Below are 14312 nucleotides of genomic sequence, written 5' to 3'. Positions count from 1 at the left end.
GTCAGAAATGTATTTGAGATTTGCATTAGAAACGATGAAATGATGCTCAAATGAAACCACTGGTGACGGCTGTTACATTATAAATAAGGCAGGGGTGTCCAACTCTGGTGCTTCAAATGTTCATGGACTACAGTTCCCATCAGCTGGCCGCAGGTGCTGATGGGAATTGTAGTCCATGAACATCGTTGGAAGCCCCTGAAATAAGCTGCAAGCAAATCATGAAGCAACCTCCCAGTTTGCAGAAGTTGCCACTAGAGGGCACTGCTGCTTCAGGAGAAAAGCACCGGCCAAACCCACACCTAGAATGGTCCCCCCAAACCCTAGGGAGGCCCATTTTGCAATGGGATGCGTGTGCATAACCAAGCCAACGCATTCCTGCCCATCTGGGGACTGTTCTCCTTTGTTCACCAGGCCCTTAAAATAAACCGCTTCCAGCTTTGCCTACATGCCAAGTAGAATTCTATGATTTTATAACCAATGTTTTAATGGACAGGTGGCCATTATAAGGGCAGAAAAGTAGGGTATAAATTTTGTAACATGAAATAAATAAGGTAGCTGAGTGTCCCAATACTAGTGTCCCAATTCTCACAATACTAGAACCAGGGGGCATTCATTGAAAATGCTGTGGGGGAAGAATTAGGACTAATAAAAGTAAACACTTCTTCACGCAACGTGTGATTGGTGTTTGGAATATGCTGCCACAGGAGGTGGTGATGGCCACTAACCTGGATAGCTTTAAAAGGGGCTTGGACAGATTTATGGAGGAGAAGTCGATTTATGGCTACCAATCTTGATCCTCTTTGATCTGAGATTGCAAATGCCTTAAAAGACCAGGTGTTCGGGAGCAACAGCCGCAGAAGGTCCTTGCTTTCACCTCCTGCCTGTGAGCTCCCAAAGGCACCTGGTGGGCCACTGTGAGTAGCAGAGAGCTGGACTAGATGGACTCTGGTCTGATCCAGCTGGCTTGTTCTTATGTTCTTATGTCCCAAATTGTTTCAGCCTTCTGGTGATGGATACCATTTCTGATTGGCCCATTACAAGTCCAAACAAACCAAACAAACAAAACCCTGCAAGTAAAGACCTAGCCCATAAGTGGGGAATGAAACAACAAGAACTTCCCTCCCTGCCTGCTAGTTTTCTACTTGCAAGGGATCTTGGCAAAAATGCCACCTCCCACCTGCTGAAGCAATAATGGTTCCCATTCTCCAACTTCAGCATTTGTGCCCCTTGTGCAGATCTTCATCCACACTCTGCCTTTATCCCCAAAGGGGATCCAAAGTAGCTTTCATTATTCTCCTGCCCCCATTCCATCCCCCCAACAATCCTGTGAGGTAGGCTGGCTGACCATGCACAACTGGAACAGCTTGTGTATGCCACAGGTGCAACAGCGACAGACATATCACAGCAGAGGTTTCAAGCTATTTTTCTCCTCCCAGAAGCGGATGCTCCAGCCATTTGGATCGGGGACGTGGGGGGGGGGGGGGAGCAGAGAAAATACAAGGTGTGATTCCTCTCAGCTCTAAATCTAAAGTTTATCCGGCCAGCTGCTGCTGAGGCAGCTTTCTGCCGGCGGTTAAGTGCCTCAAAGTGAATGTATCACCACACTAATTCTGCCCAAGAAGATGTTGTTAAAGCAATTGCACACCCAAGAGATTGAGACGAAGAGGCCTGCCCTGGGGGATCTGGGAAGTGAAGAGTTCATTTTTCTGCCACTTACCAAACTTTCAGCATTGAGCTCCGGTACCTCGTGGACTGTGCAGGACGGGCAATCCAGGGCCGAGATGCTTCGAGGAGACAGACAGTTTGTTTGTTTCATTTACAGAATCTGTATCTCGCCTTTTTCCTTAACAAGGGTTATACCAGTGGTTCTCAACCTTGCTATGACTGAAGTCTACAAAATTATGCATGGGGCAGAAAATGTTGACAGAGATATTTTTTTCTCTCTTTCTCACAATACTAGAACCAGGGGGCATCCATTGAAAATGCTGGGGGGAAGAATTAGGAGTAATAAAAGGAAACACTTCTTCACGCAACATGTGATCGGTGTTTGGAATAATCCAGCCTCTTTGTCTGCAACCTTGAGATGTTTCTGTTTCCCTTGTGCGTTTTGTGTGTCTGTCCTCAAGAACATAGTTCTGGCTACATGACAGCATTTTTCTTGCCTCTCTCTCCCCCTTTGTGCCAGGGCAAAGAGGACGTGCAGGAGACCCCATGCGAAATACTGTACCGGGTGATATTGTACAATTTGCCGCAGTACATGGTGTGTGCCGTTTGTGTGTGTTTGTGAGCCCGTGAAGAGGCTCAATACTAGAATACTAGAACCAGGGGTTCACAATACTAGAACCAGGGGGCATCCATTGAAAATGCTGGGGGGAAGAATTAGGACTAATACAAGGAAACACTTCTTCACGCAACATGTGATTGGTGTTTGGAATAGGCTGCCACAGGAGGTGGTGATGGCCACTAACCTGGATAGCTTTAAAAGGGGCTTGGACAGATTTATGGAGGAAAAGTCGATCTATGGCTACCAACCTTGATCCTCCTTGATCTCAGATTGCAAATGCCTTAACAGTCCAGGTGCTCGGGAGCAACAGCCGCAGAAGGCCATTGCTTTCACCTCCTGCATGTGAGCTCCCAAAGGCACCTGGTGGGCCACTGCGAGTAGCAGAGAGCTGGACTAGATGGACTTTGGTCTGATCCAGCTGGCTTGTTCTTATGTTCTTATGTTCCTAATGCCGCGACCCTTTACTACAGTTCCTCACGTTGTGGTGACTCCCAACCCTAACATTTATCCATGTTACAGATGGAGAACACTGATGCAGAGAGTCTTAGGCGACCCCTGTGAAAGGGTCGGTCGGCCCCCAAAGGGGTCCCGACCCCCAGGTTGAGAACCACTGGGTTATACCAAGGCAGCTGACGATTTATAACACGCATGATAAGATCACATTTTGAAACCATTAAAATCACCCCCTCACAAAGAAAACCTACATCATGAAAACAATTAAAAACTGTTAAAATACACACACAACTTAAAAACGTTTGTTAGGAAGGAGGGAAGAAGAGAGTTTTGAAGAGTTTTGGATTTATACCCCGCTTATCTCAACCACAAGGAGTCTCAAATATATATATATATTATTGAAGATTAGATTCATATTTGTACAGTAAGGATAAGATTTACAATTGTCTTACTGTTTCTCTTACAAGAAAATTGCCAGGGCTTTACATTCACAATATCTAATTGTACATATCTGGAGCGTTTCATCGATTACATAATATCAACCGTTATATAAAGAGTGGATAACCCGTCAAATTTGTGAGACATGAAAAGAATTATCGTATATACGAAAATATAAGAAGGAAATTAATCAGGTGTGGGTAGAGAAGAAGAAAAAGAAGAAAGTGTGAGCTAGCAAAGAAGATCAGAAGGAGATAAGAGAGAAAAGGAAAGATCAGTAAAAGAAAAAGAAAATAAAAGAGAAGAAAAGAGAAAAAAGAGTTTGGACTTCCTCTTAGCTTTGATTATAAATAGATATACCATATCAACTTAATTACAATTCGGTCTAGTATGAATTTGTCAACACTGCAGGTACAAACTCCTTCCTTTCCCCTCCCCACAACAGACCCCGGGTGAAGTAGGTGGGGCTGAGAGAACTATGACTGGCCCAAGGTCACCCAGCAGGCTTCGTGAGGAAGGGGGGAATCGAACCTGGTTCACCAGGTTGGGAGTCCACATCTCATGAGTAGGAGTGGGAAATCAAACCTGGTTCTCCAGATTAGAGTTCACCACTCTTAACCATTACCCCACGCTGGTTCTCAGAGCAAATCACTGAGGGAATGTCGAACAAAACAGGAAAAAAGTATTCACCCATGGCAAAAGAAGGGGGGGCAGAAAAATCTCCTTGGGGAGAGAATTCCTGAGCTTTGGTCAATCTCAGAAGGTGGGGGCACCCGAAACAAGGCTCCCAAAGGTGACCACGAGCACCTGTTCGTTGATTTTGCACATCAGAGTCAAAGCTACTTGTTTAAAACATCCTCAGTATTTGCAAGAGCAAAGAGCTGGGGGGTGGGGAGCGGGAATTAGTTTGCCTATATACGTTACCTGTTTTTGGCAGTTATGTAGGACATGATATTCTGGTTGAAAAACTTCAAGATCAGTGGGATGCAGTTGGCGAACACCAAATGTTGTGAGACGTATTCAAACTGGGGGGAAAAGGAAGGGGAAAGGGACTTTATGCTTGGAATACACAGAATATTGCCAATCCCATGGCAGGGTTCAGATATCCCTGTTATGCATGCAAGAACTGCAGTCATCAAATGGGAGCCTGGCCTATTTCAAGCCATCACAAGACTGCAAGAACTGCAGTCATCAGATGGGAGCCCAGACTGTTTCAGGACATCACAAGACTGCAAGAGCTGCAGTCATCAGATGGGAGCCCAGGCTGTTTCAGGACGTCACAAAACTGCAAGAGCTGCAGTCATCATATGGAAGCCCAGGCTGTTTCAGGCCGTCACAAGACTGCAAGAACCGCAGTCATCAGATGGGAGCCCAGGCTGTTTCAGGCCGTCACAAGACTGCAAGAACCGCAATCATCAGATGGGAGTCCAGGCTGTTTCAGGACGTCACAAGACTGAAAGAACCGCAGTCATCAGATGGGAGCCTGGCCTATTTCAAGCCATCACAAGACTGCAAGAACTGCAGTCATCAGATGGGAGCCCAGACTGTTTCAGGACATCACAAGACTGCAAGAGCTGCAGTCATCAGATGGGTGGGAGTCCAGGCTAAGAACCCGCAGTCATCAGATGGAAGCCCAGGCTGTTTCAGGCCGTCACAAGACTGCAAGAACCGCAGTCATCAGATGGGAGCCCAGGCTGTTTCAGGCCGTCACAAGACTGCAAGAACCGCAATCATCAGATGGGAGTCCAGGCTGTTTCAGGACGTCACAAGACTGCAAGAGCTGCAGTCATCAGATGGGAGCCCAGGCTGTTTCAGGCCGTCACAAGACTGAAAGAACCGCAGTCATCAGATGGGAGCCCAGGCTGTTTCAGGCCGTCACAAGACTGAAAGAACCACAATAATCAACGGGACTCCAGGCTTCGTGACGCTGCTTTATGTTGGACAAGAAATCTGGCCTCAGTCCAGTAAGCACAACGCTCTGGAGCGACAGATAAATCTATTTAAAACCCCAGAACTCACACAGCTTTGAGAGTAGAGGCCAAAGGTCAGGGAAACGAGTCTGGTCTCTTCAGACCCCTGAAACTCACCTGATAAACGTGGTTCAGCTTGAAATGCTTCAGGAGGAGGAGGAGCAAAGCGGAGATGCTTTTCACAATGATCTCCTTGTGCCTGTTCACGTCGATGCCCAGTTTCATGCTCTGGAGGACCGTGATGCTGATCCGGGGGAAGGAAGCGGAACGTGAGAGCTAGGAATGCCGGCCTCCAGGGAGGACCCCAGAACCACAGCTCACCTCCAAGACTGCAGAGGTCCGTTTCCCTGGAGCAAATGAAGGCTTTGGAGCCTTGAATCTACAGCACCGTGTCCCACTGAGGTGCCTGCCCTCCCCAGAGTCCATCCCCATATCTTCACCCCACCTTCCAAAGCGGCCATTTTCTCCAGATCAACTGATCTCTGTTGCCTAGAGATCACCTGTGATAGTGGGAAATCTCCAGCCATCCTCTGGAGGTTCAACCATCAAAAAATGGGGTAGGTGCACCTGAAAACTTTAGGCGCCACACTGCACCCAAACACGTAAAGGTGTATTAACACCTGTCAGCCTTTAACTCATACAGTCGCCTAAATAACTGTTACTCTTTCTCTATTTTTACAGATAATAACTCAAGACCTAAGGGACCGCCTCTCCCCATATTGCCCCAGTGGGCCCCTCCGCTCCTCGGAGGAGGACCTACTCGTGATCCCTGGCCCCAAAATGATCAGGCTGGCCTCGACGAGGGGCAGGGCCTTTTCAGCCCTGGCCCCTACCTGGTGGAACAGGCTCCCTAGGAAGATCAGGGCCCTGCGGGACTGACAGAGTTTCCGCAGGGCCTGCAAGACGGACCTGTTCCGCCAGGCGTTTGGCCAGCCTGGTTAAAAATACATCTACCGTGTCATCTGGCCTCCCGTGGGCACAAGGGGAGGAGGGGGGTAGCCAGACGCCATCCGCATTTTTTAATGGGTTCTGTTTTTATTTGGTATTTAAATTATGTTTTAATGTATGTTTTAACCTGTTGTGAACCACCCTGAGCCCTCAGGGGGAGGGCGGTATATAAAACTAATAATAAATAAATAAAGATAATCCGGCTAAGAAGAAGAAAAAGAGTTTGATTTATATCCCCCCTTTCTCTCCTGCAAGGAGACTCAAAGGGGCTTATGAACTCCTTTCCCTTCTCTCTCCCCCCCCCCCCCCACAACAAACACTCTGTGAGATAGGTGGGGCTGAGAGAGCTCAGAAGAACGGTGGCTAGCCCAAGGTCACCCAGCTGGCGTGTGTGGGAGTGCACAAGCTAATCTGAATTCCCCAGATAAGCCTCCACAGCTCAGGCGGCAGAGCGGGGAATCAAACCCGGTTCCTCCAGATTAGAGTACACATGGTCTTAACCGCTATGCCGCTGCTGCTCCTGTATTGATATTTCTTAATAAACAAGATGCTCTTTGATTTTGCCTCATTAATAAAACTGTTATCATGTGCAGCAGACACTTCTCACAAACTATGGACTTCTCCCGTAAACATGTCCCACAAAATACATATATTTTCTCAATGTATAGACAACACAAATTGGGGCAGGGAAAATGGGAAGCAAGATACGTTCAGAGGTGGTTTGCCGCTGCCTATGTAACTCCCCTCTGAAGCTATCTTCGTCCTGTGTTCTCCTTAGTGGAGTAGATATATGCAATTAAACCTTATTATATGCAAATGCTTGCTTAGAAGCTCAGCAAAAATACTGAAAATCTGCCACTGTCAGGAAAGTTGATGCTGTACGTGTGACATTTTACCCCAATGTTCGAAATCCAGTTTGTTTGTTTCTCTTGTCTGGTTTGCCTTTTATCCTTCTTAATTTGGCAGGGGTTAAGTATCAAATCTCCTAAGATGCCAGCCAGCCACACATCAAGTATCAGCCACAGCTAGAAAAATAAGCAGTGAAGATTCAGCAAGAATCTGAAAACCAGAGAACATCCCACAAATCCATCGCGAAGATAATTTCAGAGCGCAAATTTGTGCTTATCCTCTACTTTGGCGCTTAATGCTGTGAGCACTGCCGTTCCAACCGACATCTGTTGAAGAATTTGGAAACTGTCAGTGATGTGTAGTTAACTGGCTGTTGTGGGTTTTCCGGGCCGTATGGCCAAGGTCTGGGAGTTTTCACTCCTAATGTTTTGCCTACGTCTACAGCTGGCATCTTCAGAAGCTTATCACAGTAAGATATGTTTAATGTATTGTCGAAGGCTTTAATGGCCGGAATCACTAGGGTGTTGTGGGTTTTCCGGGTTGTACGGCCATGTTCCAGTAGCATTTTTTCCTGACTTTTTGCCTGCATCTGTGGCTGGCATCTTCAGATGCCATACAATCCAGAACACCGCCATACAACCCGGAAAACCCACAACACCCTAAAGATGTGTTTCTCTCTGACACAGTGTGGGGGATTGTGTGGTGGGGTATGTGTGTGTGTGTGAGACACCACCCTTATTTTCATGCAAAGTCACCATTTGCATGAAAATTTAATTGCATGAAAAGTCACAGCATCACAGTTATTTATTTTCTTCCATTGTGGTCGATCATTCAAGGACTTACGGCATTTCCTCCGGCAAGACGTCTGCTAGGATGTTGATAGAGTCCGTCTTGGCTTTGGAGGTCGGGGCAGCGGCTAGAAGGATCTTCAGTAAGGCTATCTGCAGGAAGCAGCAAGGGAAACCTTCACTCTCCAAAGTAGGCTCTTGGGAGATGCCCTCCCGCATTCCTTTCATTCAAGAGAGATGCCTTTCCCCACTCCTTTCATACTAAGGAGGGGATAACTAAGAAGCTGTAAAGGCAACAAATTTGCTGCCAACAGCTTCAGGGCTCCCTCAATGCAGAATTAACTTCAGCTCCACGAAGTTAACAAATTATGAAGATTCCGTGTCTTGGGGGAAGCTATTGCTCCATCAGGCATGGCATGGCTGGCCTTAACAGGCAGCCCTTCCCAAGGTGGAGGAGTCTTTTACCTCGGTCCAGTTCATACGCAATAAAATAGCCTATAAAGCACAACAGCTTGTTTGACTTGCAAGATGATTATTTAATTCATTTATACACTGCCTTTCTCCCAAATGGGGATCCAAAGCAGCTTACATTATCTTCCTCTCCTACATGACTACAGAAGGCAGGTTAGGCTGAGACTGGCCCAAGATCACCCAGCAAACTTCCGCTGCAGGACGGGGATTCAAACCTGCGTCATTTAGATCCTAGTTTTGACACTCCTAATTACTAAACCACACTGATGATGCTATCAGCGTTGAAACAAATATTGAGGGGTGGGGAAGTTATTATCCAGGGAACAAATGCCTCAGCTCAACAGGTCAACCATGGGAGATCTCTCTGCACAGAGCTGTCAAGTTCCAGTCGACTCCTGGTGACCCAGTACAGTTTTGAAGGCAAAAAAAGAACAGAGGTGGTTTGTCACGGCCTGCCTCATTGTAGAGACCGAGACTGGAGCACCTTCCTTATGAGGAGAGGCTGCAGCGTTCGGGACTCTTTAGTTTGGAGAGGAGGCGTCTGAGGGGGGATATGATTGAAGTCTATAAAATTATGCTTGGGGTAGAAAATGTGGACAGAGAGAGATTTTTCTCTCTTTCTCACAATACTCGAACCAGGGGGCATCCATTGAAAATGCTGGGGGGAAGAATTAGGACTAATAAAAGGAAACACTTCTTCACACGTGTGATTGGTGTTTGGAATATGCTGCCACAGGAGGTGGTGATGGCCACTATCCTGGATAGCTTTAAAAGGGGCTTGGACAGATTGATGGAGGAGAAGTCGATTTATGGCTACCAATCTTGATCCACCTGAGATTGCAAATGCCTTAGCAGACCAGGTGATCAGGAGCAGCAGCAGCCGCAGAAGGCCATTGCTTTCACCTCCTGCATGTGAGCTCCCAAAGGCACCTGGTGGGCCACTGCGAGTAGCAGAGAGCTGGACTAGATGGACTCTGGTCTGATCCAGCTGGCTTGTTCTTATGTTCCTTGTAAGCTGCATGGGCGTGCAGATACTTTATTGGTGCTGCAAAGATTGGGTGGCCACCCGGCAGCGAACGCTCTCCCAGGCAGCTGAGTTATGTGCAGAGGTGGGGAACTCCCACGCAGAAGTACAGAACGGTTAGAGCAGGGGTGTCCAGCTCTGGCAACCCAGATGTTCATGGACTACGATTCCCATCAGCCCCTGCCAGCATGGCCAATGGTAGTCCATGAACATCTGGGGCACCAGAGCTGGACACCCCTGGGTTAGAGGAACTATTGATAGAGACCCTAGACTCCCTTAGTGTTCTGCCACTCAAGTACTAACCAGGAGTGACCCAGATTTGCTTCTGAGGTCTGACAAGGACAGAACTCCAAAAGGACAGAAAAAAGGAAGATCTGGAGCAACATTTCCCCCAAGCACCTCGTCAACGGGGGCCACTGGATCTAGCAAAGAGACCCAGCAGGAACCCACTGTTTTGATTTGATTTATTAGATTTAATCCGCCGCCCCTCCCCTTCTGGGATGCAAACCCCTGCAGAATCCACTTCAGCTTGAACCCCCAGGTCATCTCCTTCAACTAAGCCAGAATGGGAAACAATTTGAACCTGCCACTTTTCTCCTGCCCATGAGTATATTTTGAAGAACATAAGAACTAGCCTGCTGGATCAGACCAGAGTCCATCTAGTCCAGCACTCTGCTACTCGCAGTGGCCCACCAGGTGCCTTTGGGAGCTCACATGCAGGAGGTGAAAGCAATGGCCTTCTGCGGCTGCTGCTGCTCCCGAGCACCTGGTCTGCTAAGGCATTTGCAATCTCAGATCAAGAAGGATCAAGATTGGTAGCCATAGATTGACTCCTCCTCCATAAATCTGTCCAAGCCCCTTTTAAAGCTATCCAGGTGAGTGGCCATCACCACTTCCTGTGGCAGCATATTCCAAACACCGATCACACGTTGCGTGAAGAAGTGTTTCCTTTGATTAGTCCTAATTCTTCCCCCCAGCATTTTCAATGAATGCCCCCTGGTTCTAGTATTGTGAACCCCTGGTTCTAGTATTCTAGTATTGAGCCTCTTCACGGGCTCACAAACACACACAAACGGCACACACCATGTACTGCGGCAAATTGTACAATATCACCCGGTACAGTATTTCGCATGGGGTCTCCTGCACGTCCTCTTCGCCCTGGCACAAAGGGGGAGAGAGGCAAGAAAAATGCTGTCATGTAGCCGGAACTATGTTCTTGAGGACAGACACACAAAACGCACAAGGGAAACAGAAACATCTCAGGGTCGCAGACAAAGAGGCTGGATTTCTCCAGCACAGGCGGCTTGCAGACTGACATTCTGGCTGTATCTCATTTGCAGCCACCTCCTACCGGAGATCAAGTAGAGCGGGTGGCTAGTTTTAAATTTCTGGGCGTTATGATTAAAGAGGACTTGACCTGGGTGGTTAAGAAGGCCCAGCAAAGACTGTACTATCTGAGACTTTTAAGGAAACAACAACTGAATGGAAAACTCCTGGTGTCCTTTTACCGCTGTGCTATAGAGAGTGTCTTAACCAACTGCCTCTGTGTATGGTTCCCCAGTTGCACAGTGGCAGATAGGAAGGCGCTCCAAAGGGTGATCACTCCTGCACAGAGGATTATCGGCTGCCCTCTCCCCTCCTTGGAAGAACTCTACAATTCCCGAAGCCTAAAGAAAGCCCAAAATATTCGGAGAGACCCGTCTCATCCAGCACACTCTCTTTTTGAACTGTTACCATCCGGCAGACGATACAGGTCTATCCAAACTAGGACAAAGAGGCTTAGAGACAGCTTCTACTCTAGAGCTGTGGCGATGCTGAACTCCGTGGCTTCGTGTTGATGTGTTTGGGGCTGTGTAGGGATGGGTGGAGGAAAGGGAAAGGGAGGATGGGGCATGAGTCTGAAATGGTGTGCGTCGAGGAATGCTGCTGTAAATTTCGTTGTGCGTGCACAATGACAATAAAAATGCTTAAATGCTTAAATAAAGGAAACCCATCCACAGGCTAGAAAATTTCACCTGTTTCCCTCCCAACACCTTTCTCTTGCAAAAGGACAGACTGCGCACGGTGAGAAAGGAAGCAGGAGTTTCAGATCTTGGGAGCATTTCGTCTCTTTTCCAGCCAGAGGAGCCGGTGGGCTTGGCAGAATACAGACACAAAAACCGTGGAAAAACCATGCATTGCTATCAACCACACTGGAGACCAAGACTGGGCCAGCCTGGGCCGTCCAGGACAAGGCAAGACATGTACAGAGGTGGTTTGTCGTTGCCTGTCTTTGCGTAGCAGCCCTGATATTCCTTAGAGGCCTTCCACCCAAGCACTAAGGAGGGCCAACCCTCTTTAACTTCCAAGATCTGGGCTAGTCTGGAAAGTGTTTTACTGCTCCTTTTCCCAAAGGGATATGAACAAAGTTTAAATGGGGCACAGCCTCAGACGTTTCAGCCGTGCTGTTCTCTACCAGCGTCCCATTGCAGGTATCGTAGAATCATAGAGTTGGAAGAGACCCCAGGGGCCATCCAGTCCAACCCCCTGCCATGCAGGGACACACAGTCAAAACATTCCCGACAGATGGCCATCCCACCTCTCTTTAAAAACCTCCAAAGAAGGCAACTCCACCACACTCAGAGGCAGTGAATTCCACTGTCCAACAGCCCTGACAGTCAGAAAGTTTTTCCTAATGTTTAGGTGGCATCTCTTTTCCTTCCCCTTGACACCATGACTCCTGGTTCTAGTCTCTGGAGCAGCAGAAAACAAGCTTGCTCCCTCATCAACATGACATCCCTCCAAATATCTAAACATGTCAGCCTCTTAACCTTCTCTTCACCAAGCTAAACACTCCCCTCGTAGGGCATGGATTCCAGACCTTTCACCATTTTGGTGGCCCTCTGGACCCGTTCCAGCTTGTCAATATCCTTCCTGAATTGCGGTGCCCAGAACTGCACACAATATTCCAGGTGAGGTCTAGCCAATGCAGAATAGAGAGGCACAATTACATCCCTCGATCTTGACACTATGCTCCCATTGATACAGTCCAGAATCGCATTGGCTTTCTTGGCCGCTGCATCACACTGCTGACTCAGGTAGAAAGATAATCCTTCAGGGATATCCCAGAAGATTCTTACCAAAGACAAAGGGCACTTCTCCAGCTCTTCTTCATTCTTGATCTGCACATCTGAGATGGAGACGTACTTGTGCTGCAGGCAAGACGGAAAGAAAGTGTACAAATCTAAAATCAGAGCACTTCGAACACACACACACACAGACACTCCTCTGCGGTTCTAGAGAGCTTCCTCAGAAACTGTCCCGGCTGTCCTGGCTGTGTTTCAAACCTCCCTGTGGTCCATATCTCCAAGAGAATCCGGCTCCGCCTGCTTACTTCTTGCACCCCCAAAACAGTTGGTCAGAAGAGGGAACTGCAGGCTTCATAGAATAGAATCATAGCACTGGAAGAGATCACATCAAATCCAACTGCCTGCAATGCAGGAACACACAATCAAAGCACTCCCAACATATGTTCATCCAGTCTGTTAAAAAACCTCCACAGAAGGAGACTACATCACACTCCGAGGCAGTGAATTCCACTGTCAAACAGCCCTGACAGTCAGGAAGTTTTTCCTGGTGTTTAGGTGGAATCTCTTTTCCTGCACCTTGAACCCATGACTCCGTGTCCTAGTCTCTGAGGCAGCAGAAAACAAGCTTGTTCACACTTCAACATGGCATCCCTTCAAATATCTAAACATGGCTATCATGTCACCTCTTAACCTTCTCTTCACCAAGCTAAACATCCCCAGCTCCCTAAGCCTCTCTCAGGCACTTCCAAACAGCAAACTAAACCTGCTAGACAAAGTTTTCTTAGCCAGGGAATTGGGACAGAGCTGCCCCCGAAACCACTGTAAGTCTGAGGACAGGAAGATAGGTTCAAGTGGGTAGCCCTGATGGTCAGGAAGTTCTTCCTAATTTTAGGTGGAATCTCTTTTCCTGCACCTTGAACCCATGACCCCTGGTCTTATTCTCTGGAGCAGCAGAAAACAAGCTTGCTCCCTCACCAACATGACATCCCTTCAAAATTTTAAACATAGTTATCATGTCCCCCCTTAACCTTCATTTCTCTTTGTCAGATACAAGTAAGAGCGAAGATCCCCGAGCCCTTGCAACTGATTCCGTGGATACGTTGTCGCCCCCTGGCTAGGAAGTCTTGGCTTATCAGGGTCAGATGTCATCTTAGACTCGCCACTCCTCCCTCTTGGAAGGGGGAGGGAATTTTTAGACTGGAACATGGGATTCCCCCCCCCCCAGGGGAGGGGAGGGAACTAAAATGGTAGGTGCTGAGCATACCTATCTTATTGTAACTTATTACATTTTATTAGAAATGTTTTTATGTTTTCGCTGCTTTTGTGTTTTAACTGCTTACATTGTCGCCTTCTATGCTGTGCACCGCCCAGAGCCCTTCGGGGATGGGGCGGTATAAAAATAAATAATAATAATAATAATTAGTGACTCTCTTTAGCACCTGCGTTTTTCTCGTCTGATTTCCTGCCACGATGGCCAAACAGGTCACCCATCAGACTCTGACTCCTGAGAGACAGCCGTGAATCTCACACTTGAGAAGCTGATAATGTCTGCAGCCCCACCCCACGCTGAGCCCACTGCTTTGTTATTAGGCGACGTTCGAACTACCTGTTTCAGAGTCTTCACACTTTCGTGGATGGGGCGGGGCAGGCCGACTAAAGTATCCGTGTCCCTGCAGAAGCAGAAATTAAAAAAGGAGGTCAACCGTGGAAGGAAGGAACTGCAAATTCTGCATGGTGTAGTGCAGTGGTGGCGAACCTTTGGCACTCCAGATGTTATGGACTACAATTCCCATCAGCCCCTGCCAGCATGGCCAATTGGCCATGCTGGCAGGGGCTGATGGTCGTGCCACCCGCAGTGTCGGTTAGGAGCAGTGGACTCTAATCTGGAGAACCAGGTTTGATTCTCCACTCCTCCGTATCAGCAGCAGACTCTTATCTGGTGAAATGGATTTGTTTCCCTGCTCCTACGCATGAAGCCTGCTGGGTGACCTTGGGCTAGTCACTGTTCTCTGAGATCTC

The 14312-nt window shown here is 47.8% G+C and overlaps 1 protein-coding gene across 1 annotated transcript in view; it reads right to left on the bottom strand.

Annotated features, from left to right (window-relative positions):
* Positions 1 to 14312, bottom strand: part of STRIP2 (striatin interacting protein 2) — a 32185-nt gene that overhangs the window by 5939 nt on the left and 11934 nt on the right. The window contains exons 8-14 of the mRNA XM_048502486.1: positions 13900 to 13963; positions 12345 to 12416; positions 10309 to 10383; positions 7786 to 7883; positions 5263 to 5389; positions 4100 to 4200; positions 1718 to 1784 (exon numbers count right to left, since the gene is read on the bottom strand). Of these exons, the coding sequence (XP_048358443.1) occupies positions 1718 to 1784; positions 4100 to 4200; positions 5263 to 5389; positions 7786 to 7883; positions 10309 to 10383; positions 12345 to 12416; positions 13900 to 13963 (604 nt within the window). The remainder of the gene's footprint in view (positions 1 to 1717; positions 1785 to 4099; positions 4201 to 5262; positions 5390 to 7785; positions 7884 to 10308; positions 10384 to 12344; positions 12417 to 13899; positions 13964 to 14312) is intronic.

Source organism: Sphaerodactylus townsendi, linkage group LG06 (assembly GCF_021028975.2).
Source record: "Sphaerodactylus townsendi isolate TG3544 linkage group LG06, MPM_Stown_v2.3, whole genome shotgun sequence".
NCBI lineage: Eukaryota > Metazoa > Chordata > Lepidosauria > Squamata > Sphaerodactylidae > Sphaerodactylus > Sphaerodactylus townsendi.
Note: the sequence above shows the minus strand (reverse complement) of the source record. Positions and strands in the feature narration are given on the sequence as shown.